This window comes from Rhipicephalus microplus, chromosome 5, assembly GCF_043290135.1.
Source record: "Rhipicephalus microplus isolate Deutch F79 chromosome 5, USDA_Rmic, whole genome shotgun sequence".
Classification (NCBI taxonomy): Eukaryota; Metazoa; Arthropoda; class Arachnida; order Ixodida; family Ixodidae; genus Rhipicephalus; species Rhipicephalus microplus.
This window is the reverse complement of record NC_134704.1, coordinates 13,225,330-13,251,508: the sequence shown is the minus strand read 5'-3', so window position 1 is coordinate 13,251,508 and position 26,179 is coordinate 13,225,330. Positions and strand designations below refer to the sequence as shown.

At 43.6% G+C, this 26,179-nt stretch overlaps 1 protein-coding gene across 1 annotated transcript in view; it reads left to right on the top strand.

Annotated features, from left to right (window-relative positions):
* The window catches only part of LOC119174009 (midasin), a 213,071-nt gene that overhangs the window by 124,311 nt on the left and 62,581 nt on the right, over nt 1-26,179 (top strand). Inside the window, exons 34-50 of the mRNA XM_075894860.1 lie at nt 1,339-1,459; nt 1,792-1,940; nt 3,511-3,698; nt 4,236-4,483; nt 7,297-7,411; nt 7,496-7,664; nt 8,933-9,291; nt 16,017-16,156; nt 18,112-18,368; nt 18,453-18,566; nt 18,865-19,028; nt 20,625-20,800; nt 22,753-22,895; nt 24,690-24,869; nt 25,046-25,273; nt 25,768-25,827; nt 25,927-26,127. Coding sequence (XP_075750975.1) covers nt 1,339-1,459; nt 1,792-1,940; nt 3,511-3,698; nt 4,236-4,483; nt 7,297-7,411; nt 7,496-7,664; nt 8,933-9,291; nt 16,017-16,156; nt 18,112-18,368; nt 18,453-18,566; nt 18,865-19,028; nt 20,625-20,800; nt 22,753-22,895; nt 24,690-24,869; nt 25,046-25,273; nt 25,768-25,827; nt 25,927-26,127 — 3,012 coding nt within the window. The remainder of the gene's footprint in view (nt 1-1,338; nt 1,460-1,791; nt 1,941-3,510; nt 3,699-4,235; nt 4,484-7,296; nt 7,412-7,495; nt 7,665-8,932; nt 9,292-16,016; nt 16,157-18,111; nt 18,369-18,452; nt 18,567-18,864; nt 19,029-20,624; nt 20,801-22,752; nt 22,896-24,689; nt 24,870-25,045; nt 25,274-25,767; nt 25,828-25,926; nt 26,128-26,179) is intronic.

The following is a 26,179-nucleotide window of genomic DNA, read 5'->3' as shown; positions in this document are numbered from 1 at the left end:
AGCGCTGTACGGAGTCAGAGATTCGAGCTGTCTATGCCGTGTTTGTCGGGAAGTGAGTGGCTGAAGGAATTCCTCGGGTTTAAGTGAAAGTTTGTTATTTTTAGGCAAGAATAGAAATTTTAACCTTTGAATTTGACGGCGTGATTGAAGTGTTGGAATGCCATGCTCTTCCATTAATCTTGTCGGCGAGTCACTGGGACGATAGCTTGAAAAAATGAATCGAACGGATTTACGCTGTATCATTTCAAGAACATTAATATTACTTTTTGTGTGAGGATCCCAGACAGTGCAGGCGTATTCCAGTCGCGGTCTAATTATGGATGTATAGGAGAGTAGCTTAACGTTTGTTGGGGCCTTTCTAAGCTTATGTCTAAGGAAGCAAAGTTTTCGGAATGAAGCTGCACATGTGTTTGTTACGTGTTTGTTCCAGCTCAAGTTATTTGTTATAGTGACGCCAAGATATTTATATTCTGATACTTGTTCTAACGGTTGTGGCGGAAGATTGTAAGGGAAGGACAGCTTATTCTTTTTGTTAGTTATGTTCATAAAAACGGATTTTTTGGCATTGAGCTTCATTCCCCATTTTTCGCACCACGCCTGAACATAATTAAGGTTTGTGTTTAGCATTTGTTGGTCTTCAGGGCATGTTATTTTGTTGTATAGAATACAGTCATCGGCAAATAACTTAATTTTCACGGGATCACTAATAAGGGATACAAGATCGTTAATATAAATTAGAGATAATAACAGGCCTAATACGCTGCCTTGTGGAACACCCGAAAGAACAGGAAGCCGAGTAGAGGAATGATCATCGATGCAAACATATTGGAAGCGGTTCGACAAGTAGGAAGAGATCCAATTGGTTACAAAAGCTGGAAGACCTATCACTTTTAACTTGTGCATTAAATGAACATGGGAAACTAAATCAAAGGCTTTTTGGAAGTCTAGAAAAATAACATCAACTTGACCAGTTTTATCAAGAACGCTAGCAAAGTCATTGTAGTCTAGAAGGTAGCTTTGCTGCAGTACAAGAATGTAACGATGTGAAGCATATTAAAAATTTGAAGGGTCATTTTTAATTAAACGTTAACTGCCTTTGTCTTTGGCAAGTTCGTATAGTAAAAACTTCTAATGCAAGTCGAATTGAATAGCAAGCACTGTTCGATAAATATTCAAAGTGTCAAATATTTTCGCACTCCTACCAGGAAACGTGACAATTGCTTGACAAACATGACAAGGTGTTTGTTCAGAAACCTTGAACTTCTAGTGCCTCGTTGTAGAACACAAGGCTTTTCACTGTGAGATGAATAGATTTTTTTCTTTTTTGCATGATTACAGGATAGCGCTGGCTGTTTTGACAAGTGGGACGGCCACAGTATCTTGGCTTCAGCGCGGCTAGCACTTCCTCAAGCCAGTGGGCCGTTTCTTGAATCTCATGCAGCACTAGCAAAAACATCTGGTAAGACAGAAGTAATTTTTGAATTTGTAGTTAGAGAAAGAGCCTGTGCCTCTAAGGAGTAGAGTGTGTATTTGTTTTGCTTTATTGTGCATTAATTTTGTTTACTTATTGCCATTATGCTTTCCGGCTTTTTGTTTCTTTCCTTGCAAAGTGCTTGGCAGCTCACTGCCGTGCAGAGGCGGAAAGTGAATGAACTGCACATGTACCACTGAGTTGGCCATGTCTTTTCTGCAGCAATTTTGTAGCACCTATTAACAATGACTATTGCTAGCTAGGTGTTCCTTTATAATATATATATGTATATACTAAGTAAACTTTGGCGCTCCTTGCAGTGCACGGTTGCAAGGTCTCTTTGGCAACCCTGCACAAAGTGGCAGCACTATGTGTCCAGCGGCTGGAGACTGGCCTGCCTCCCAAGGATGCTGTGTTGTCCAGTTTTGCACAGACCTACCTGGCCACATGGGACACAGAAGAGGCTCAGGTACGTTTTTAGTGGTATGCTATGCTAGAAGTCATGTTTGGTCAAAGCAGTCATTGAGCACACTTGATTGAACTATTGTGGATTGCAAATGTAAACATTGAGTGCAATTTGTAGGTGGCTCTTTCACAACTTCAAAAATTTATAAATACGTAAAGTATGTTGATTGGGTATGCAAAACATTTCAGCTAGATTTAGTAAAAAACTGGAAACTAGTACCTTGGGATAATGTGTAGAAATACGTGGATCTTATTGGTGCTTTAAGACAGCACAAACTACCGCTGGTACTTGTGTTGGTACCTGTGTAGTGAGCCTGATGAAATGCTTGAATAATGGTGGGATTGGTGGTGATCTTCATGAAAAGTTCCGTAAGCGCACTCATGTATCTCCATATGTTAGTATTACTTAAAGGCTCAAAGGCTGCGTAAATAGCATATGTGCATATTCATAATTGAAACACAATATGTGCTTTAGTTTTATTGATGCCGAGAGCATATTTTCAGCTATCGAATAGATTGTAAAAAGAAGCACTGTTATGGCATTAGCACTCCGAACTTGTGGACTCCTTTCAAGCCTTCTTAAAGTGTGACATGTGACTTGTTTCGAAACTGTTGTTTGCAAAATCAAATCTCATGGGCAGTTATTACTTGTGCTGTTTTCACTGTGATGAGGTTGTTAGGCAACAACACAATGAATGAAGCTCGTATTCCTTTGGCTCTATTGAACTGTCTTTTGGAGTAGGACCTAAATATTTCACTTTGGGTTCTTGATTTCAAAAGTTGCCATTTTATGACAATGTTGAAACGGGCTAAGATATGCAGCATGACTGTAGCATTGGATGGCTAACATGCATGTACATAATGTGTCATGCAGAAATGAAGGGAGGTTGAAAGGGCTTAATGCAATGTTTTGCCTTAGAAGAATGTATTGAGAACAAAGTTGGCCCAGAATTATTGGGCTTTTATACTGAGATAATGCACAAAGTGCTGACTACACTTGGGTCTTGTTAAAGTTTAAAAATACTCTTATATACTTCCTCTACCAACGTGGCATGTGGTCATGGCATATGCCAGCAACCAACTTAACTGAAAAGAACACGCAATAATAATTTCTCATGGTATTTTATTGGAATGTTGTTCCGTAGTGGGCTTGATAATGGCTGTGCCTGCCGTGGCTGGAATGAGCAGAAGGGGCACGACCACAAGGGATTCTTCCTTGCTCATAACAGTGAACAACAAGGAGCTTAATGAACCTGTGCGTAATGTTGAACTAACTTCTAGCTGTGAATGAAGATGCATGTTTGGGGAGCCACGCTGTGAATTTTGGGACTTTTACCTACATCTTCTAGCTGTTGGCATTGTAATATTTTCATTCAGCATGCACATTAATAAGAATATATTGCCATCCTGTGAAGGCATTTCACCTCTCTGCTTTGGTACATCCATGCTTTCAATGCCATTCTTTAAAGTAGCATGAAGGAAAAAAAAAAAGGAAAAAAAAAGGAAAAAAAAAAAGCCATGGATGCAGAAAAAGAGGTAACCTATACAGTGCTAATTAAACCTTTTCATTGCAGGCAGCCTGCAAGTCGCTCCTCAGCATACCATGGGACAGCCTTGGGTTTCCCTCAGAGCACCAACTGCTCCTTTCCTTGGTGGCGTCACAGCCTCTGTGGTGCCTAGAACGTCACAGCACTGTCACTGAAATTTGGAGAGACAGTTTACCATTGTGTGCAGTTCTGGCATCTGCCTCCGATCTTCCGAGGTACTGTACATCCCAACACCTATCCGCTCTATAGGGCATGATGCAGCCTCACGAGGATTTTGCTCTTTTATAGTTTGTTGTTCATTGCCGGTCTAAACAACATTACAAAGGGCACTGAAGACAATAAGCAGAGCAGTACTATTAGTAAATTAAACCTATATAATTACTTCTACTGTGAAGGAGGTTTCATAAGCTGCAAAGGGTGCAAGAAGGAAAAACCGTTATTTATATTGGCAATCTCGGGAACTGTTTATTATTTATTGGTAAAAATTAGCTACTCTGTACTCCGCCAAAATCTTTGCCAGTGAGCTTTTGGTACTTTTACTGCGTCAGAAAAGCCCAAACATGAAAGTACCTGTAATTCTGCGATGTCAAACTGATGTGCCAATGGTCAGGCTACAGTGCAGAATCATAAAAAAAAACAAAAAAACATGGAAGTTTTTTTTTCTAGACTTGTAAATCTAGTTTAACTAGTGAAAGCTTCTAAATGGTAAAAAACTGTCAGCAGGGAATGAGTATGGCTCGTGTTCATTGCAGGGAGGTGCTTCCCTTGCCACTACAGCTGCAGATGGAACCTGAGAAAATGTTGGACACAGCATGCCTGCTACTGCTAGAGCGAACAAGTCGCGCCGACTGGTGCCAGCGCTTGCAATGGTTGCAACAGCTGAGTGCCACCCTCGGATCTCAGCAACAACTGTGCATAATTGAGCAACATGTGGAGCCAATGCTGCGCACTCTAACTGCCCTCGAGTCACCTACTGCCCTGTCCACATCCATTGTCACAGGTCACAAATTTACCTGCTCTAGAGATGAATTCAATAGTGGCACAGCCACGCCCATTATGCAAAATTGTGCTGAAAGCATTCCTTTGTGCCATCTTGCTCTATAATGCCATTTTAGCGTAAGGCTTCACTAAGTCTGTGCCAAACTCGTGCCAAAGAAGTTTAAAAGCTGTCTCTCTAATAGAATCATAACCGAAACTTTGTGTGCTATCATCATCATAATGTAGATAAACTGACTAGCCATAATGATGGCTATTTATCTACCATTTGCTGTTTTCATAGTTTTGTTGCAGTTATTCTTGGTAAAAGCTCCAACGTTTGGCCTTGGTCTTGTTGCTAATGGCTATGCAGTGCTGTGTAAATTGAGTCTGCATTCTGTTTCTTTGACACTGTACTAAAAGAGGCTATCGGTGTGCGAAATAAGCTTTTGTCTGCACCATGGCCTGCACCAGAAGGTCAAAGGACTGTTTCACCACTGTGAATTTCTATATCGGTTGGCCCTTTCCTAGAAACTTGACTTTGGGTCTATCAATGTTCTGTTGTCTTATAGACATGAATAATTAACGAATTTGAGCTAAATATCTGTAAATGTTTCTGCCTTAATGTCAGGCCAGGACGATTTCTTGGTTCATATAGTAGAGGGTTGATACTTTGAAATCTCTCAAATTGAATTGATGTACTATATATAACATGAACAGCATGGCTAATTCTTGCGAGGTGTTATGTACTTGAATTTGGAAAAAAACTCTCATGAATTCCATTTTTAAAATGCCTCGTCAATTATCGTGCTATTGTGAGCAAAATTTATCCCACCCGCAGCCTGCATTAAGGAAAAAAAGTGCAGTGTGCATCAACATACCTGCAAAACTTGGAAACAATTTGACCGCTTACGTAGAAAGAGTGCGCACGTAGCTACCAGCCCAGTCTAGCCTTTGTGCCCACCACAGAACACGTACTAAAGAATCTGTGCTGGCCACACTTGTGCACACAGCTGTCGTGGTCATCGCTGAATACAGCATGCACACATGGCACGGCTGGCTCATTCTCTCTTGCATGCAGCTGCCTCCTTAAGAAGTTTGAATCATCAGGTGGAATCCGGTGCTGTCATCTATAGGGTATAGGAGCAATCGACAAATTCCGCATGTTCATTGGGTGTGTTCAGCCACAGTATTGACTGTGCCAGGCTGCCAGATATGACAGTACAGTAGACTATCAGTAAACAGAAATCTGTCAGACGGAACTGCTGCTTAAATGAAACAACTGCCTGCAGCAGAATTGGTTTCGTATCTGCACCCCTGTTTAGCTCTCCCTAAATAGAACTCCTGTTTTTTCTGGTCCCTTTAAGTTCTGTTGAAAGTCTACTGTATATGAATTGCCCTCTTTGTATCAGCTGATTTTACAGCAAAAGCTGTTATGAGATCACTGCAAGGGCGGATTCTGGCGCCGTAGTTGTCCGCGTCCGCCGCCGGCATTCATAACCACTATCGCGTAAAATGAGGGGGGAAAACTAAATAAATAAAAAATATCGAGGACAGCTTGGGCATTAAACTCAGGGCCTCTGCGCGGCAGCTCAGTACTTAGCGTAGCACTTAGCTACGCTGGTTCAATAAGGTGTTTTAGAACAGCAAAGTAACAACCGAGTCGCACAATGCAAATTGCGTAACAAGTGGGTCGTTGAATGCACCAACCCATTACAGAAGCCCCAAGCATTATTCTTCATTGCCTCCAGCTACAGCATCAACAAAGTGCACATAATGCCTTGCAAGTATCTAGCGGATATCACACTTTCCAAAGGATGAAGAATAATTGCATAGTGGGTGCTTCCTCACTAGTAAAAATTAGGATTATTTATGGTGTTTTGGGTACTATGTAGGCATGCTTGCAGTGGTTGTCCCAAGAAAAAAAAAAAACCTCCAGGCCTGTGCGGAATGCGCAGCACAGTCACAGCGAAAGCTAGAAGAGTGGCCTTTCAGAGTCTTTTCTAAACACTTTTTGGGTAACTGCTTCTAGCTCACTTGCTAGGTATCCACTACGCCATAGTCATAATTTTTGTGTAGTAGACCAGCATTCATATGCTATCCTTCATTATTCTTCGGAGTAGTGTGGTATTTGCTATACTTTTGGTAGGAATTTTGGGCATTTTTTCATGCAGTGGCTAACGACGAATAATTGTGCCTGAAGTGGGTATGCACCTCAGTTAATAGGTGATTAAGAACAAGCTTTGGTAATGGGTTGGGGCATTGAACGACCCACTTGTTATGCAATTAACATTGTGTGATGCCTGGTTGTTCCTTTGATGTTCTAAAACGCTTTGTTGCTCATAATAATGCGATATTCTTTTCCGACATAGAGCCTGCCTAAGGCTAGTTTGGCGACAAGTTCCAAACACTGGCTAGGCTCAGTAGTAGAATACTAGGCTGGCATGCAGCGGACCCGGGCTCGAATGAGATTGTGTCCTTGGTGTTTTTTATTTACTGGGTTCTTTCCTTATTTCTTGCGATAGTGGTTACGGGCACCGGCGGCGGCGGCCAACTACCGCGCTGCACATGACTCGTGTTCTGATCTCAAACAGCCTTCGCTGTAAAAAAGTCTCTAGAAAGGCCGCTCTTCCAGCTTTTGCTTTGACTGTGCTGTGCGTACCCTGGAGTCCTTGTGGTTTTTTTTTCTTGTGAGAGGGACACTGAGCCCTCTGAATCGGTATCAATGTATTGATTCATAATGCAACTTCACTATTTAAAATGAGTTTTATCAATAATGTTTGTCGGTCACTCATTTAACGAGGAGCAACTGCATTTCTTGCACTTGTTTCCAAACAGATGCACTTGTGCTGCCGGAGGATCTGCCATTGGACATTTGCCACTTTCCTGATCTCTTTTCAAGGTTGGCACTTCAACCAGAACTGTCCTCACAAACTGAAGCCTTTGCCATGAGGTCAGTGTCCTACGATGCCTCTGCTGTCCCATTTATTGTTCACTTCTGCTTCATGCCTTCCCTGCTTTTTCTTTTGTGCCTCAGAGTTCAGCTTGTGCTGCGACATGGCTGCCTGGAGGCAAGGCTTCCCTGTCTCACTGAGAGTGAGCCTCTTAAGGCCTTGCATGTGCACTCATTGCTCAAGCAAGTGCTTTCTTCTTTGAGGGCTTACCTGCTTCACTCATCCTGCACAAGCAATGAATTCTACAGTAAGGTAAGGACAGCACATTGCTCGGCCATGCCATCATGCCCAAAAATGCACTTATTTGCAGGTTTAAGATTTGTCTTTCTGTTGTGTCGGCTGGTTTCTGCATATACATCATAGACAAGCCCTCGGGAATATGGAAATGTGTCTGATTTAATTTTGTGGCATGCTTGTTAAAGAGGCACTAATTATTGTGGAGGATCTTGCATAAATTGACTAAGTGGCAAACCTTCGCAGTGCCCCAGGTGGTCGAACTTACCTGAACCCTGCACTACACCATCTCTCATAATCATATGGTTGTCTCGTGACATTAAACCTCGATAATTATTATTATTAAACTTTCTCAGTGTTGTCAATGAGGTGAAATCAAACATACAGTGAGCTAGTGTGTGGTCTAAGAATTTTTTAAGGTGCAGTTGGGAGTGAAATAAATGGCAGGATATACTATATATATATGATGTGGGGGACATAACAATGATCGTTTCGTTTTTTTTTTTTTTTTAAGTAAGAGAGCTGAAGAGACCGACAACTGGCCAGAACATGGGATTAGATTCTGGTAGAAGTAAAACGATTATAAAATATAATGACAGATTTCAGCATCTTTTGTGCATTACGAGTAGGATTTATATTTTTAAATCATGTTTAAAAATAACTGGTATGTCGTGCAGTCTAGCAGAAGAGCCTTTAAACTGGATTATGAAGTCGATCACTTTGCTGTACATATTCGCGTAGTATGACGCAATCATGCACACCATATTCAGAAGTCCTCAATATTAAAGTAAGTATATTATTATCTACTTTGTGTAGCTTTCGAGGTAAAAGAAGTTGCACGATGAGAAGCGGCTCTGCTTTTTAGGTTGCCACTGGACCAAGTAAAGCCGCGGCGCATGCACATGGTGTGCACGCTGCGGAGTAACTTACTGCGCTCAAACATAAATCGCCCTTGCGCTCACTGTTTGCAACAAGTATTGTCATGTGTGTATAAGACTTCATATTCGCAGCAAATAAATAAGTTCAGACTACAAATGTTTCATGGTGGGCTTCATGATACTATTTTGTGACTAGACACTCAGAGCGGTAAGCTTTTTGTTCTGCTAAAGAAAGGAGCTACAATAAAAATTGGTTGTCGATCCCTTTAAAGATAGTACAACGTAGCTTACAAGCATGGAATGCAATGTGGAAATACATTGTAAGGAAGATATGTGCAGGGTAATAACAGGTCTTGACAACATCCCGGAGAAAAAAATGTGTGTAAGTTTTTCATTCTTTCTTCACAGGCACGTCTGGTGCAACAACATCTTGAGCATTTCTTGGTGTCAAGCACAAGCACAGATGCTTCTGTTAAAACCCGTGCTTCACGAGCTGCGAGGATTGCGCAGCACTGGAGCTGGCTATGTAAGCATCTACTGCACTTGCTGTCTTTCGGAGAGCAGTCTGCAAGTAGCAGGGACCTACCAGGAGAGGTCGCAGTTTCCTGCTACCAGGAGCTATCCTCCATCATTGCCAGCATGAACGACACACTCAGCACTGAGCTGTCACCAATGCACAAGGTCAGGAAGCACATGGTGAAGCTCCTTGGCCAGCCCTGCACCTTGAGCAGCGAAGAAGCCGCCAGTGCTTTCGAAAGGGCATCGAGGTAAGTGCTGAGTGCCCAGCCTTTAATTTGGCAGCACACAGAAAAAAATTGCCCGCAGCTTCCCTCGGGGGAACACTGAGGAGGATGCGGAGCATATAATTGGTTAACGGGGTGTTAAAGTGCGACTTACTTGGGTCGATGGCTAAATTGGTTAACGTGGTTGTGAAATGGGGTGTTAAATTGCGACTTACTTGGGTCGATGGCTAAATTGGTTAACGTGGTTGTAGGAGGGGGTGTTAAATGAGTGAACACGTACACACGTATGCGAAAGGGCGGCGCTGGTCGAAGGGACGTCGATCATTGTGTTTGTGGATTCGTTGGAATTCATTTCACCGCGAACTTGGACGTCGACGCGCCGTACAAACCAACCGACGAGCGGCAACTGAGCGAGCGAGCGCCGACCTTGAGTATATATACAGCGCGACGGCGCACGCACTGTCAGCTGTTGAATGTTCTCGAAGCGCGACGCCACATGCGCGTCCACTGGAGAATCAGGAGAATTGTAGATGTCGAACGCGGTGTGTAGAGGAGGAAGGGTGCACAGATGGTGGAGGAGTGAAGCGCGCGGTGTGTAGAGGAGGAAGGGATGCACAGATGGTGGAAGAGTGGGCGACAACGCGACGGCGCATGCGCGCGCGTCAGCTGTCGAATGTTTGAGAAGCGGTGCGGACGGCGCGGACGGCGCACTACAAGGCGCGAGTATAAGATGCTTCCGCATCTAAAAATCAGCCCCCCGCAGGGGCGCCTGCGCAAGTAGGCGTTTGGTGTGTAGCGACACCACGGACCCGAGCTAACAAGGGAGTTTCTACTCCCTCCCACGCCTAGCCGTGCGTGGCTTTGCCGTGCCCGGGGAAAAGGGGATCCTAGGGGTTGAGCTGACGCTGGGTGATTGGACCTTTAAGGCCCCCCGGCAGAGGCAACACACCCCTTTGGCCCCGGCTTCACGTAGACGGCACCCCTGGGCTGACCCACCCAGGGGAAATCGGCAGTCGCCTTTTCCTGTCTCCCCCTCACATCTTCGTCTTTTCTCTTACTTTAAATCTTTCCTGTCCTCTACGCTCTTCCGTTGACTTCCGTGTTTCCTGGCGGCAAGGGTTAACCCTGTGTGGCTATCCTACCTTGGATACACCATATTCGGTTATAGTGGTGGTGTACAGCTGGCGTCTGCAGGGCCTGTGCTTCCAGACCCTGCAGCGTCCCCTTGTAGGACTCCATGGTGGGTGGCTGGCACCGCTGCCGAAAAGAAACCTTTTCTTATGGCTAGTTCCTTCCCCCCACTCCCTGATCGCCCTCAGAAAAGAGGGCGCACCGATGAAGTCTTCCAGTTTTATGGTCACCAGAGAGTATCCTTTCCCCGATTTCACGTTGTCCACGCTGACACACCCGGCAAACCAGTGAGAACAATTTCACCTTTTCTTGTTTCGAAGTCTTTGACAGAAATCTTTGGCCCAGGATATAAAGCTTCGAGAATGGCAAGTGGTGACCTCCTGTTGGAGCTCCGCGACCAGAAACAATATGAAAAATTGCCTAACCTAAAGAAATTTGCAGATACCAAATTAATAGTAACCCCACACCGAACCATGAACACCACCCGTGGCGTTGTCTCAGATGATGACCTGTTAGGGCTCACGGAGGCTGAACTCCTGGAGGGTTTTAGCGAACAGAATGTCATCAATGTGAAACGAATTAGGATGAGGCGCGATGGCAAAGAAATCCAGACTAAGCACTTAATACTTACTTTCAATTCAAGTGTACTGCCCGACTCCGTTGAGGCAGGGTACATCAAGCTTCGAGTGAGGCCATATATACCGAACCCTCTCAGATGTTTTAAATGCCAGCAGTTCGGCCACAGTTCTCAGAACTGCCGAGGCCGCCTAACTTGTGCGAAATGCAGTGCTGATGAACACACATCTGATGCTTGTGAAAACTCTCCTCACTGTGTGAACTGTAACGGGGAGCATGCCGCATACTCACGGTCATGCCCCAGCTGGAAAAAAGAAAAGGAAATTGTCACGATTAAAGTAAAACAAAACATTTCATTTAGGGAGGCACGAAGGCAGGTGTCCTACCTGCCAGAAACCAGCTTTGCCGAAGTGGCGCGTCAGGGGGCAGCGCCACGACGGCCCCCGGCGCCTGTCTGGCACACGTGTAGTGAGCCAGCGGTGACGCCATCCGCCCCCACGGCGGTTGCAGCCAGTGCTGCTCCGCCATCGAAGAAGGACCCACCAACCTCCGGGCTGGGGGCCGCGAAGGCCTTGTCTTTAGAGGCGAGGCCCTCAAAACAACCGCAGCGCTCGCAAGAGCGCTTGTCCAGTGCCTCGCTAGAGGCAATGGACACAACTTCGAGCGTGAGGGCGCAGCAAGCGCCTAAGGATCGGCGCGACTTCGTCGACCAATCCAAAAAAGAAAAATCTCGTGTCTCGGCCCCTGGAAAGGGTCCGTGAGCTAATTTTCTGTCCTTGAGCACACAGCACAAAACACATCTAAAATGGACACGCAGATTTTACAGTGGAATGTGAGAGGACTTCTCCATAACCTCGATGATATTAGAGAACTCCTTAATAAACATACTCCAAAGGTGCTGTGTGTTCAGGAAACACATCTTAAGTCCACACAAACAAATTTTCTAAAGCAATATGCTATCTTCCGCAAAGACCGTGACGACGCTGCCGCCTCGTCGGGCGGTGTCGCTATAATAGTTGATAAAGGTGTTGCCTGTAAGCAATTAAACCTCCGAACTTCTCTTGAGGCAGTTGCTGTCCGAGCAGTGCTGTTCGGGAAGCTACTAACAATTACTTCTATTTACATTCCTCCGTGCTATCAACTTTCAAAGACAGAATTTCAAAGCTTCATTGATGAACTTCCTCCGCCATATATAGTCGTTGGTGATCTAAATGCACATAATCCTTTATGGGGCGACTCCCGTTTGGATGCACGAGGACGCCTAATAGAACACTTTCTGTTTTCGTCAGGTGCATGTTTACTTAACAAAAAAGAATCAACATATTATAGCACTACGCACAACACATACTCTTCTATAGACCTGAGTATTGTCTCGAGTACACTAATTCCTTATCTGGAGTGGTCTGTTCTCAAGAACCCCTTTGGGAGTGACCACTTCCCGATAATGTTAAAGTTAACAAAAGAAGATACATGCTCGCCTGACTTCCCTCGCTGGAACACCAAGTCAGCCAACTGGGAACTGTTTCGAGAAATTACATTTTTAGACGGAGATGAGATTGCTGATTTTAATATAGACGATGCTGTAGCATTCCTAACAGGTTTTATTATTGACGCTGCAGTGAAATGTATCAAGCAAACCAACGGAATGACCAATAAACGTCGCATTCCATGGTGGAACGACGATTGTCGGAAAGCGCGCAATAGACAAAATAAAGCTTGGAGACTACTCCGAAATTACCCAACAGCTGAAAACCTCAACAATTTCAAACAGGTTAAGTCCCAAGCCAGAAGAACGCGTCGTCTTGCAAAGAAAGAAAGTTGGAATAGGTACATCTCCGGTATAAATTCTTACTCCGACGAAACGAAGGTTTGGAATAGGGTAAACAAGTTAATGGGTCGGGAGACACACCCCCTACCTTTGGTAAATAGCCGAGGGGAGAGCCTGGAGGAGCAGGCGGACTGCCTAGGCGAACACTTTGAATACGTCTCAAGTGCATCAAACTATACAGAAACGTTCTTAAAATTCAAAGAACGCGAAGAGCGACAGCCCCTTAAATGTAAACGTCCATCCAGTGAGTCTTACAACTGCCCATTTACATTAGCTGAACTTAAGGCATCTCTTGCGTGCTGCAACAACTCAGCGCCAGGTGTTGATCGTATAACATACGAAATGGTCAAGTACCTTCACCCGGAAGCACTAAAAACACTCCTAACTCTCTTCAATAACATGTGGGCAGCTGGGTATATTCCATTGTCATGGAAAGAAGCTATAGTCATCCCAGTACTTAAACAAGGCAAAGATCCGTCTTTGGCCGCCAGCTACAGGCCAATAGCGCTAACAAGCTGTCTATGCAAAATATATGAGAAAATGATAAACCGGCGCTTAATCCACTTTTTAGAAAGTAACAGTATACTAGACCCCCTTCAGTGTGGTTTCAGAGAGGGGAGGTCGACAACAGACCACCTTGTTCGCATAGAGACATCCATCAGAGATGCATTTATTCATAGGCAGTTTGTACTTTCGGTATTCCTAGACTTAGAGAAGGCGTACGACACCACATGGCGATTCGGGATTCTCCGCGATCTTGTCACCATGGGCATCCGTGGGAACATGCTAAACACAATTAAAAGTTACCTGTCTAACCGAACCTTTCGCGTAAAAGTGGGAAATGCTCTCTCTAGAACTTTTACCCAAGAGACTGGTGTTCCGCAAGGGGGTGTGCTTAGTTGCACACTCTTTATTGTAAAAATGAACTCCCTGCAGTCAGTCATTCCAAGTGCGATGTTTTATTCCGTGTATGTTGATGATGTGCAGATGAGTTTCAAATCATGCAATATGTCTGTCTGCGAACGACAAGTGCAGCTTGGAATGAATAAATTCTCTAAATGGGCGGATGAAAACGGTTTTAAAATAAACACGAAGAAAAGTACTTGCATACTTTTCTCCAACAAACGAGGGGTAATGCCACAACCAAATGTTGCGATCAAGGGAGACCAACTCTCTGTAAGCAGCGAGCATAAATTCCTGGGAACCACTTTAGATTCTAAACTTACGTTTATTCCCCATATTAAATATGTCAAAATGAAATGTTTGAAAGCGATGAACGTCCTAAAACTCTTGTCACGTACAACATGGGGTAGTGATCGAATGTGCCTCTTGAAGTTATACAAAAGCCTTGTCGGGTCGCGCCTTGATTATGCCTCTATAATTTATCATTCCGCAACGCCAAGTGCATTAGAAATCCTAGACCCCGTTCACCATCTGGGTATCCGACTTGCAACCGGTGCTTTCAGGACAAGCCCGATCCAGAGCCTCTATGTAGAGTCGAATCAGTGGTCACTTCACCTGCAGCGATCCTATAGCAGTTTCACATATTTTATAAAGGTACGTGCAAACATCAAGCATCCATCTTATTCAACTCTAAACGATATGACCGCTGCCACCCTCTTCCATAATCGACCCACAGTGAGAAAGCCGTTCTCCTTGCGTGTGAGAAACTTATGTGAGGAAATGGGTGTTCCGCTGCTGGAACTCTGTCCTACGCCCACAGGGATACTTTTACCGCCGTGGCAGTGGCAGCTTATACACTGTGACACCTCATTTGTTGAGATCACTAAACACGCACCAGAAGCACATATTAAAATGCATTTCCGAGAACTCCAGTCCAACTACTCATGCGTAGAGTTTTATACTGACGCTTCTAAGTCGCATGCAGGGGTGGCTTATGCAGCCGTCGGACCATCCTTTTCGGAATCCGGCGTGCTGCACCCAGAAACAAGTATATTTACGGCTGAGGCTTATGCACTATTGTCCGCTGTGAAGCATATACGGAAATCAAACATACAAAAATCAATTATATTCACAGACTCGTTAAGCGTCGTAAATGCGTTAAGATCCCTTTTCAGATTCAGAAATCCGATAATAATTGAGCTATATTCCGTTCTGTGTACAGCGTATATGTCCAACCAGCATATTACTATTTGCTGGGTACCTGGCCATAGAAGTATCGAGGGCAATGTGTTAGCTGACCAAATGGCCACGTCAATTATAATGCGCGCTATTAACCCCACCGCTACTGTCCCTGCAACAGATCTAAAATCCTTTCTACGAAAGAAACTGCGAAACCACTGGCAACGCTTGTGGGACACAGAAATAAATAATAAGCTTCATTTGATTAAGCCGCGGTTGGGTTACTGGCCCTCCGCTACAAGAACACGGCGAACTGATGTCCTATTCTGTCGCCTCAGAATAGGACACACTTATGGTACTCATAACTTTCTTCTGACTGGCGATGAACCTCCTACTTGTGGTAGATGTGGTGACAGGCTAACCGTCCTCCACGTCCTCCTGGAGTGTGCGGAAGCTGAAAGGGAGAGAAAGAAATATTTTGCTTTAGCATACCGCTATAATCTTCCTTTACATCCGATTATGTTTCTCGGTGAAAAGCCGCTTTTTAATACAAAATCAGTTTTAAGCTTTTTAAAGGATGTAGTACTGAATGTGTTTAGTCCAACATTGAATGTTTTTAGCCCAACAGGTTCATAGCACATCCTCTGTTCAGAGGATGCTGCTGTGATAGCAGATTTCAATGAGCCCAGGCCTCCATGCTCTTGTTTTAAGGGCTCTGCCGAGGCACTGGTGCTCCATGCCAAGTTTTTATTTGACATACTTATCACTTTTAAATCATTTTATGTCTCCATAGCTCACATCATTTGTCATTGCCATAATTTTACCATATGTATATTTTTACACACCTACAGCGACTGTTTTTTAGGCCCATTTACAGCCACGTCACATTTGTTTTATCTACACTGCACATCCCACAATTCATTATCATCGCTCTGGCGCTCTTTGGCCATATCTGGCCCTTGCGCCAATAAACACCACTAATCATCAAAAATCAGCCAAAATAAGTGCCGGTCTTGTTCATTCATGCGTACATTCATAATGTAAAGAAAGAAAGAATCTGGCCTGTGATTGAACCAGTGACATTTGGATTTTAAAGATGAGACAATGCAGCAGTTGTGGTTTTTCATTTCAGACTCTCTCAGTGTGCATGGGATGCACTGTGTGGACGAGAGGTTATTGGACAGCTTTCTGTGCCCCTTGGCCAAGCTCTGCCTGCTCTGGCATTGTTAGAGACTTCCATGCTAGATATCCTGCAAGGGCACTTTGAACAAGGTCTGTAATTATCTATCAATATTTGAGACACTTATATCAATGCGATAGCATTAAAGAACTCGTTTCACAAAAATTTCGTCGGCGGTGTCGGCGTCATTGGTTGTGGGTGAAAAATCATATTGTCTGTAATTGAAAAATCTTGAAAGATGCAATTTAATATAATAACAACAATATCTGGGTCAGAGTGAAGATCAAACCCAGGCTGTCTGTGTGGCTAGCAGGTGTTCTACTGCGGAGCCACGAGATCTGTTGAAACAGCTTTCGAAAAAAGGCTGTGTCAGTGTCATGTGGTGTATTCGAACAAGTCTCTTTTGAGCATTATTTATTCCCTAACGAAAGCGTGACCAGGCATCAAAAATGTCAGTTGAGCAACGATTGCGTGCTTTAAGGCCCACTCATTGCAAAGCTCTCAGAGTTATTTAATAGAGCTGTGCAAATAGCAATATTTTGGGTGCAATTTGAATTCGGATATTAAAGTGTGAGTGGGAATCAATTCGAATATTTTTTGAATATTTTTCAAATATTTCCAGAATATCTTTCGAATACTTCCAAGCGAAGTTGCAGAAAAAATATTGAAGGATTTCTGAGCATACTTTTATGAGATAGCAGCATGAAATTGTTTTTATTCGCTTGGTTGATAAAGTACTGGTGGGGGGTGTTTCACAGTGTCTCTAAGGAAAGATGCCAGTCGAATAACGCGTTTTTTCTAAAACTACATATCGTTCAATTTTATTTCTTTTCACAAGGTTAGTTTCTCTACTCTCAACAAAAAGAATAATGGAAAATTGTAATTAAACTCTAGGTTCGTTTAAATCTTTTTTAAAGAACACAAGGTGGCTACTAAAAACTAAAAAGAGCTCATTGTCTAGTTCTCTGAAAATTGTCACCTTGCCATTGCATTTCGCATGAGAAGTTCACTATAGCCACATTTTCAAAATAACCATGATTGCCAGGCTCTTATGATGGAATAAATCATCCTAAAAAACATCTTTTCCGCATAGATGGGCTTTCACTGATACCATTAAAATGCATTTTTGTCATGATCTACATTTGGGCAACTTCTTAAATTTAGACATCATGTTTTTAGTACTTTTTATAGCTCGACTGGGATGGAATTTGGCCCCCATATTCCTTAACATGAGAAGTGTGCAAGTACCTCCTTTGAAGCTTGATATCGCCTGTATAAATATTACGAATCTGAAGTAAGCAATTAGTATGGGCTGAGGATTCTAAGAATTCTTACATTACAATATTTTTGTCCATCATATTATCTCATAAGCACTTTCGTTATTATTATTTGCATCATATAGTTAATGTAGAGCAATGAAAGTATGCTGAGGCCAATATTGCACTTACGTACATAGTTTGGTGCAATTGCCAACAGCTCTTCACATGTGAAAGGCAAAGATGTTATTTCCTCAGGCTGTTCTTCTCTTTCAACTTCTGTGGAAACACAACTGATGCGGCAGGCAAGGTTAGGCTCCTTTTGAGTCCAGTTTCAAATCTATTTGCTTCATAGATGTCAATATATAAGAACATCTTAAATTTTAAGTGCTAAAAATATTTGGCGTTCTATTTTTCCTAAATTTCATGTTCATAATAGCATTGAGCCCCCAACTTTGAGATGTAAGACAAAGACAGGAAGCAGGGGCTTTGATTCTGTTGTCCTTGAGGCGTACTGAGGAAGTGTGATGTTGTGGTTACTCGGCTGCTGACCCGAAGGTTGCAGGCTCAATTCCGGCCACGGCAGTTGCATTTCAGTGGGTGTGGAATAATAAAGGCTCGTGTACTCTGTCAGTGATTGTTAAGGAACACCAGATGGTCAAAATTTCTGGAGCCCTTCACCAAGGCCTGCCTCATAATCATGTTGTGGTTTTGGCTCGTAAAATGTCCGATATTACTATATTAATTATGCTGATGATGCACTGTGCCTTTATGCTATGGTTCATTTGCAGGAGAAATTGCCCTAGCCAATTTGGAATCTGCATGTGGCCTAAGTCAAGAGGACAATGCTCAAGGAGATACTGCAGCAGCACAGCCAGGCAACACGTTGGATCCTGTTTCTGCACTCAGAGGTCTTCTACAGTTGGTTGATGAGAGTGAAGCAATTGAAGCACGCCTGAGTGGCCGCGACACTGCCGTACCTTTACTGGAATTTCAGCACCCGTTACACGCTGTGGCTGTGGCTTTGGCTGCGAAGAACCGCTCACAGGTACATACCTTTTCATTGTGGCTGTACTTATTATTAACTAGCTTTTTGGAAATGTTCGAGAATTTCTTCTCACTTTCTATGCAGGATGAAATGACAACATGGTGGGTTGAGCACCTCTGTGGCCTGTGGGATGCACCACGGATACTCGAGACAGCACTGGCTCACAGTTTGCCGAACACCAATAGAACATTCCTGCAAGTAAGTGCATGAAGTCAATTCAGGGGATGTGAAACATAGTGAAATTACAGTTGCATGGGCAAGTCTTCGTATTGCATTTATGTTGAGACTTTTCATGTCGGCTTCACTAATTTCCTCATTTCAATTAGAATAATTCACGAGGCCATTACATTACAGATATGTCGTACTTCTAAAAGGCTCAGACATTGGCATGATGTATTACTGTGTGGAGTACTTGCCGTTAATTTGCTGCAACATTACCTACCTATCTACCTTACCTTACCTGACCTCACCTCATCTCTCTCTCTCTTTTTTGCAGAATCATCATGTGTACCTGACCCCCATTGTGACAACTTCCTACTGTCTTATAGCCGAGACGGCCATGGCATCTCAGCTTGCTCTGGGGGCTCGCAAGGACAAATGCTCTGAGCTGCTGCTGCTTAGAACTCTACTGAGCCACTTAAATGGCCCAAAGTCATTCTGGTATGTCCATGTTCTATGTGTAAAAAAAAGTCACAGCTTTGCCGCAATGGCGAAACAATGAACGCGATAGCAACAAATTCGAAGGTCACGTGCAGAATGGCAAGCAGATTGAAATGTGCCCCGCATTTTTCACGCATAAATGACGCATGAAACGTACTCACAGGGACAGATGAATGCGAATAAGCGTCTCAGTTGTTACTTCACTGTGTCTGAGAAGCGCACCCTTTTCACAGATGGGGACTGTGCAACGATTGCAGTGATCTTTGTGCGCCCGGTAACTACAACAGAATCGTTCAGGTGAAAGTTTAAAGCCAGACAAGATTTACGATCCTCCCTACCACGAGATAAGGGCGCACGAGTGAGCGTAAATCCACCTCTTTTCGGCGGGGCAAAGTATGTGTGGAAGATAAAAGCGCGCGCCGCCATGTCGGGACGATGTGGCGACGCGCGCTCATTGTGCCATCTTGCTCTTAATGCTGAAAACAAAATAGTTCCCCCTCGAGGTGCCCGTCACCAGCGGTAAGTGGCAGATATAAATAGTTTGCCATTTGAACGTTGAAGGACAAGCTGCTTGGTTGCTCAGGGGCCTCGCACTGACGTCTCAGGTGTCCCACGTTTGATTCCGCTCGCCGGAGTCTTCTTCTGCATTATCTTTCTTTCTTGCGTTTTCATAGTTCATATATATAGATACGTATACATATACGGTGAGGGACGGCGACATCGACGCCGGCAGCAAAATCCAGACGATAGTCTCTGTATAATTGCTATCGCAATATGAAAAAGCTTAGTCTTACGCAGCTAGCAACCTTAGTGACGTTAACTGTAGGGCTACATAATTTTGATATGGTGCAGGAACTCATGCACAATGTTCTTGTTCTTGCAAATGCATTGGCAGGTGTTTAAAACAGAAAGAACGAAAACACAATGCAGAACACACATGTAAATGAGAGAGGTAAGACGTGGAAAACTCGGCCAGAAATTGCATCGTTGCCTGCATGTTAGAAAAGCACCATTTTCAAAAAAGAAAAAGTATGAATTTTTTTCTATAATTTTTCGTCTCTATAATTAGATCCCCCCTCTCCCACCTTACTAATGAACTCATACTTGACTTGGTCAATCGGAACAGCTGGTGGCATCCAGTTGTTTACAATATCGAGGCTGAGTAGTTGCATCCCATTTCTCCAGATATTATGAGAAGTGAAGCACATTCAGTGCAGTTTTCCCTCCTGAGCACCTCATAGAAGCATTTACTGACGATGGAATTGTGAAAATCCTCCTCAAGACAAGGTTCCTGTATTGTTGTAAATCGTAGCGATGTCTCACTGATGCTGCCTCATTCATTATTGTGAAAGGAAGCGGGATGTTACTTCAAACTAAGCAGAAACTCCGATGAGTAGCTTTTCTCAACCTTTCATGTTTATAAGGGCTCAGATGCTTTAACCTGCTTTATGCATCCTCACTTTGTGTGCTTCTGTATTCTGACCATGCTATAATCCGATATTCATTTGTTGTGCATATGTTGTAGTTGTCTGCTATACAAGTTTAGCGTTTACGTATCTACAGGGGACATTGATCATGGTAGTGGTTCCTCTGCAGGCTTAGTCATTATGGTGCTCTGAACAAGTGGTTTTCTATGGTGGTCTCTGCACTTCCTGGCATCAAAGCAGTCTCTGGTGACCAGAACCGGTGGGAAACCCTCAAGCTTCCTGAATTCCTAAAGTCACTTGTTGAAAACACAGCCTCGATGGTTCAACAGCTGAGTGTGAATGACGGTAAGTTAATGATAGAACATGGGACAGCATTTCTTTTGCTATGGTGAGGTGCTATGAAAAAGCTTTATTTATTTATTTATTTATTTACAATACCTACAGTGCATGTGTAAGGCATTAGTGTAGGGGGTAGATAACGTTTAAATACATATTTAAAATACAATGTATATAAAAAAAAGTTATAAATTTCAGAACAGTAGATGCTACTAGTATCGGTTTTCACCGACACCAGTAGTAGTTTAGCTTTGTTGCAAAGCCACAATAAGTAAGGTAAGGCAAGTTCTTAGCTAAAGCCAATTTTATCTTCTTGTTTTAATATTGCTTATGTTCTGTAGTGACTGTTTAAAACTGCTCTACATATAAATTCACCACATGCTATTCACCGTGTGTTTACAAGAGGTTTTCAGGGCAATAAATTGGGTAGACTTAGAGATAAGGGTTAATGGAGAATATCTTAGTCACCTGCAATCTGCTGATGACATTGCCCTAATGAGTAACTCTGGTGATGAATTACAACTCAGGATTACAGAACTGGATACCAAAAGCAGGAGAGTAGGTCTGAAAATTAATATGCACAAAACTAAAATAATGTGCTATAAGAAAAAGGATGGGTTGGATCACGTTCCGCAAGCATTCTCAAATCATGAATGGTAGTCTACCCCTGTCTGTCAAAAGAAAGTTATAACAACATCTTATAGTACTTACCTACTGAGCAGAAGCCTGAAGGCTTACAAAGAGGGTTCAGCTTAAATTAAAAACGACGTCGCGAACAGTGGAAAAGAAAATGGTAGGTGTAACCTTAAGAGAGATGAGGGGAGCAGAGTGGATCAGGGAACAAAGGGTGGTTGAAGATATCATAGTTGAAATCAGGAAGAAGAAATGGGCATGGGCCAGACACGTGGCACGTAGGCAGGATAACCGCTGGTCATTAAGGGTAACTGGCTGGATTCCCAGAGAAGGCAAACGCACGAAGGGGAGACAGAAGGTTAGGGGGGGCTGATGAGATTAGGATGTTTGCGTGTTTGCGGATATAAAGTGGCAGCAGCAAGCACAGGACTTGTGATTGGCGGAACACGGGAGAGGCCTTTGCACTGCCATAGGTGTAGTCAGGCTGATGATAATGATGACATAATAAATAAACTAGGAATCTCTTCAATAATTCGTGTACACTTTGATGTACAATACTCACGGATTCAAATGTGACATCAAGTTTTTAAACATAACTACTGAAATGCATGATTGCTCAGGATAACCATGTCATGTTGCGACGAATCTGGTCTCTAAAGATCATATTTGCTCTGATCTACACGTTCGAGTCGAAATAACACTGGTACAACCCAAACTGAAAACTGTGAAAATGGAAGCATGTGCGTTACTTAGCCTAGATAGTCCTGTTTCAGTATGGGAGTACTGTACAATAGAGCATTTCTTTAAAAGGAGATGTGTGGTTGATATTCTGGCCCTAGTTAGCACTTGGGTTTGGCAGCAAGGTCCATGGACAAATGTTTTTTCACTTGAGGTCTTTCAAGCACAGCTGTTCATGCGTGCATGCACCTCACAACGTATGTTGTGGAGATATTCTGTGTTGAGTGTAAAGCTACTGTCAGTCTTTGATGCGTGAAAGTTGAGTGGCATTTTTATTATGGATGAATATGGCTGTTTGGGCATTTCTGATCTCTCTTGGCAGTGTTACTTTTGTGAGGCCTCCATTGGCTGCTACATGTCACTGTAGCAGTGGGTGCCATTGATGTCCCTACAGCTGCACTGTTGATGTACTAGATAGCAGTGGTAAATGAAAGCAACACAGGCGGGCTCGCTATTGACCCACACACTCTTTTCACTGCATCTGCTAACATCTAGAGAAGATGAATAGTGAATAACTCAAGCCCTAAATATCCAAGTAGCGGTATGGTATTCCATTCTTCTTACTTCTTGCGATCCTTGGTATTTTCAAGGCTGCTGCAACAGGGACTGGCTGTGGTCGTTTGGACTGACATTGGCCCAGGTAGGCCTCTGTGCCCTACAAGTGTTGGTTCCGTGGGACCCAGTTGATCCACTCTACAAGGCGGCACTCAAGTTGGCACACACGCAACAAGAGGTCAGTTGATGGCTGATCCAAGTTTTTTCAGTACTGTCGTGGACAGATTAAAACTGGGGGTGGTGGCTAGTGGTTTTTGACTTTTTTGAAGGTCACTGATATAGATGTGTGATGCTGTGAACCAGTCCCAAGCGGCCAAATAGTCAATTCTGTACATTTGTCTCACTGTATCTATGTTTGATAAACAAGGCAACTTTTTAACTTCTTTTTTTTCTGCCCAGCAATTGCTGTCAACCTGCATGCATGCAGAGAATTTTTTTCTTGTACTGTCGACGTTCACCTTCTGTTCAATGGTTTGTTTGGATCAACATGTTGGGTATTGCTCCCATATTCATGCCTGTGAAAGCGTGTGGCAGTAATTTTGATTCGTGTTGTCGGAGGTGTCTATTTGCTCGCTCACAAAAAACTGTTTCTAAACTTTCAAAAGGTAAGTGGTTTATGCCAGCCTGTTTATTGCCCACACGGCCATGATTTTAGCTAATAGGTGCGACTTAAATGTAAGAATGATGCCACCATGTACCAATGGCACTGCCATGCTTGCTTGTTATCATTTGTGAGAATCGATCGCCTCTTGGTGGCAATAAGATGAACAATTATTGGAAGCTGCTCGCTAGCTTGGTTTTTCTGGCAGGCCCACAACACTGAAGTTTTCTTGCAAGCACAGTGGTTACTCTGTGGCTGTGTGCAAAGTTTCTTTTCTGCAAACATGTCAAGTGGTGATTTATTCAGTGACGAATACTGTCAAAATGAAAAGCATGATTATATTCATTGAATGCGAAGCGCTGAAGTGAGAGATTGCTAGAGTCTGAACTCATAGTCTGACTGAGCTTTAACAACTGGAAAGTATACTGTACAGCAAGCATCCCAACAGTGACAGCATAAGCTTAATAGGTGACTTGCTGCACACAACCAGGAATGATAGGACCATGCGACAGCAAAAAACTCCCCCGCTGCAGTGGTCTTGTGGCTAAGGTGCTCAGCTACTGACCCACAGGTCGCGGGATAAAATCCCGGCTGCGGTTGCTGCATCTTGGATGGAGGCGAAAATGATGTAGGCCTGTGTGCTCATATTTTGAGTGCACGTTAAAGAATCCCAGGTGGTCGAAATTTCCTGAGCCTTCCACTACAGTGCCTCTCATAATCATATGATGGCTTTGGGATGTTAAACCCCACATATCAATCAATCAATCAATCAATCAATCAATCAGGACACAAAAAAGCTCCATTTTTATGAAGTGGGGGAGGTTTTAACGCAATAGCATGTCGTTTGACACGCACACACATCGGGGAAACTTGAATGAATTGTGCACTTTTCTCGCCACAGCCTTTGCATCTTGCATTACTGTCTAGAAATGCTCCACTGACAGAGCCGTAATTTTACCACCCTTTGCTGGTACTAGTGGCACTCATCATGTGGCAAAAATTGGAAAAAGTTTCTTACAGTCATCATGTTGGTCAAGCAGTCACATTAACAGATATAATATTGAGTGGCATAAGCATAGAGTCACACTAGGTGTTATACCATGTAAATTAACATAGAGTGGTTGGTTCAAAAATGGCCTTGTAAAATTATGCACCAAGCCTCTTTCATATATACATCATTAGGAAAAGCACTTAATTGTGCATAATTTTCTTGTTGTTCATCTTACACTGTACTGCTGCAACAATCGGTATCTGTGTAGAATGAGTGCTGCAGTATAGCATGAGCATGCTTATTGTTTTTGGGTGGAGAAGTGCAAGCCCTTCAGAAGCCCATTAGCTTCTTTATGTTGGTCTGTGCTCCCTTTTGCACAGCTGTCATACCTCGAAGCAGAACGACAGCTTAGGGATTGGTCCATCATGGCACGTTTGGGAAAGCATGAGACCCAGGTGACACATCCCGCACTGAAACTGGAGCAGTGCCGCCAGCAGCAGCTAAAGATCAAAATGAAGAAGCTGGCCTCCAAGAAAGCCCACCGGGCACCTAACACACAGGCAAGTACTGGACAGGCTATTCAAAGCCAAAGCTCACCTCTATGATCGTGGCATTTCTGTTGTGGAAGCTGTTTAGGCTGGTGGTCGCAGTGGGCCACTATCAGCTAATGCTTCATAAAAGGCTGTATCGACCGACGATAAACGTGATCCTCCTGTGTTTCCTTTTACCAATGTAGTACGAAGATCTTGCCCGGCAGATGCGCCACTGTGCCTCCACACTGGCAGGTGTTGAGCGAGTACAGTCAGTGCTGGAGGGTCTGTGTGCTTCCTGGCAGGATTCACGGGCTCCAACTGCCGATGTCTGGCCATGGCTGACTGCGCTTGAGGCACTGTGCCGGCAGCTTCGTCAGGAACACTCGTCTTTTCGAGACCTGTGCTACCCCTTCCTGTCCGGGCTGGCCCAGGTCAGTTGAGATTCGGCACAGGCAGTTTCTGACAGCTTTTTATTATTTCTGTATTTTTTTATATTAGTTTGCAAACACTGCAATAAAGATCAGGGGAACTGAAAATGTATATGAGAAGAGAACTTATTGTATTACCAGAGCTGCAAACAGCAAAGTTGCACTTCATTTAGGTCTGTCAAGTGAAAGAGTGAAAAATTCATAATGCATATCATCAGTGCAGCAAAATATAGAGTGTAGCATATTGTCCTTTTCAGTGCAGCTCTACGACTATCCATGACAGTCTCTTAGGAGCTTGAGCATTTGCAGTTAATAAGTCCCTCCCCCCCCCCCCCCCCCCTTTTTTCCTTTTTTTTTTACTGATCTGACCAGCTAAATTTGTTCTTGCATGTAAATTCCCTTCTTTGAATATTACATGAAAAATTAGTATACAAATATCTTGATTTTGGATCGTGTGATTATGGCAACTGCTCTCAGTCATCCATTCCCCATTGCAGCTGACCCATGGCGTTCGAATGCTTGCCGTGCTGGCGACCTCCAAGTGCAACGTTTCAAGTGTGGGTATTAATGCTGCTCAGCTTTCTCCTGCATTTTTCGTCACTCTTTATCTGTTTGCCTAGCAGCAGCATCGGTAATGCTTGTGAGTTACTCTGCAGGAGGTCTGGCACGTGCTGGAGCAGTCACTGACGTTTCCATCTGCCTTGCCACCTCACCGCCTGTCTACGCTGCTGTCAAGCTCACAACTGATGGCTCTCATTACGAACAAAGGCCAGCAGTTCCTCCTGCTTCGATCTGCACTGCAAGAGCTGGTCACTGGCCAGAAGCAAGACCATAGTGGGGCTGTCGATTGGCGGAAGGTTGGTTGTGCTTTCGGACATTGTGACATGATTCGATTTGGGCATGTTGAAA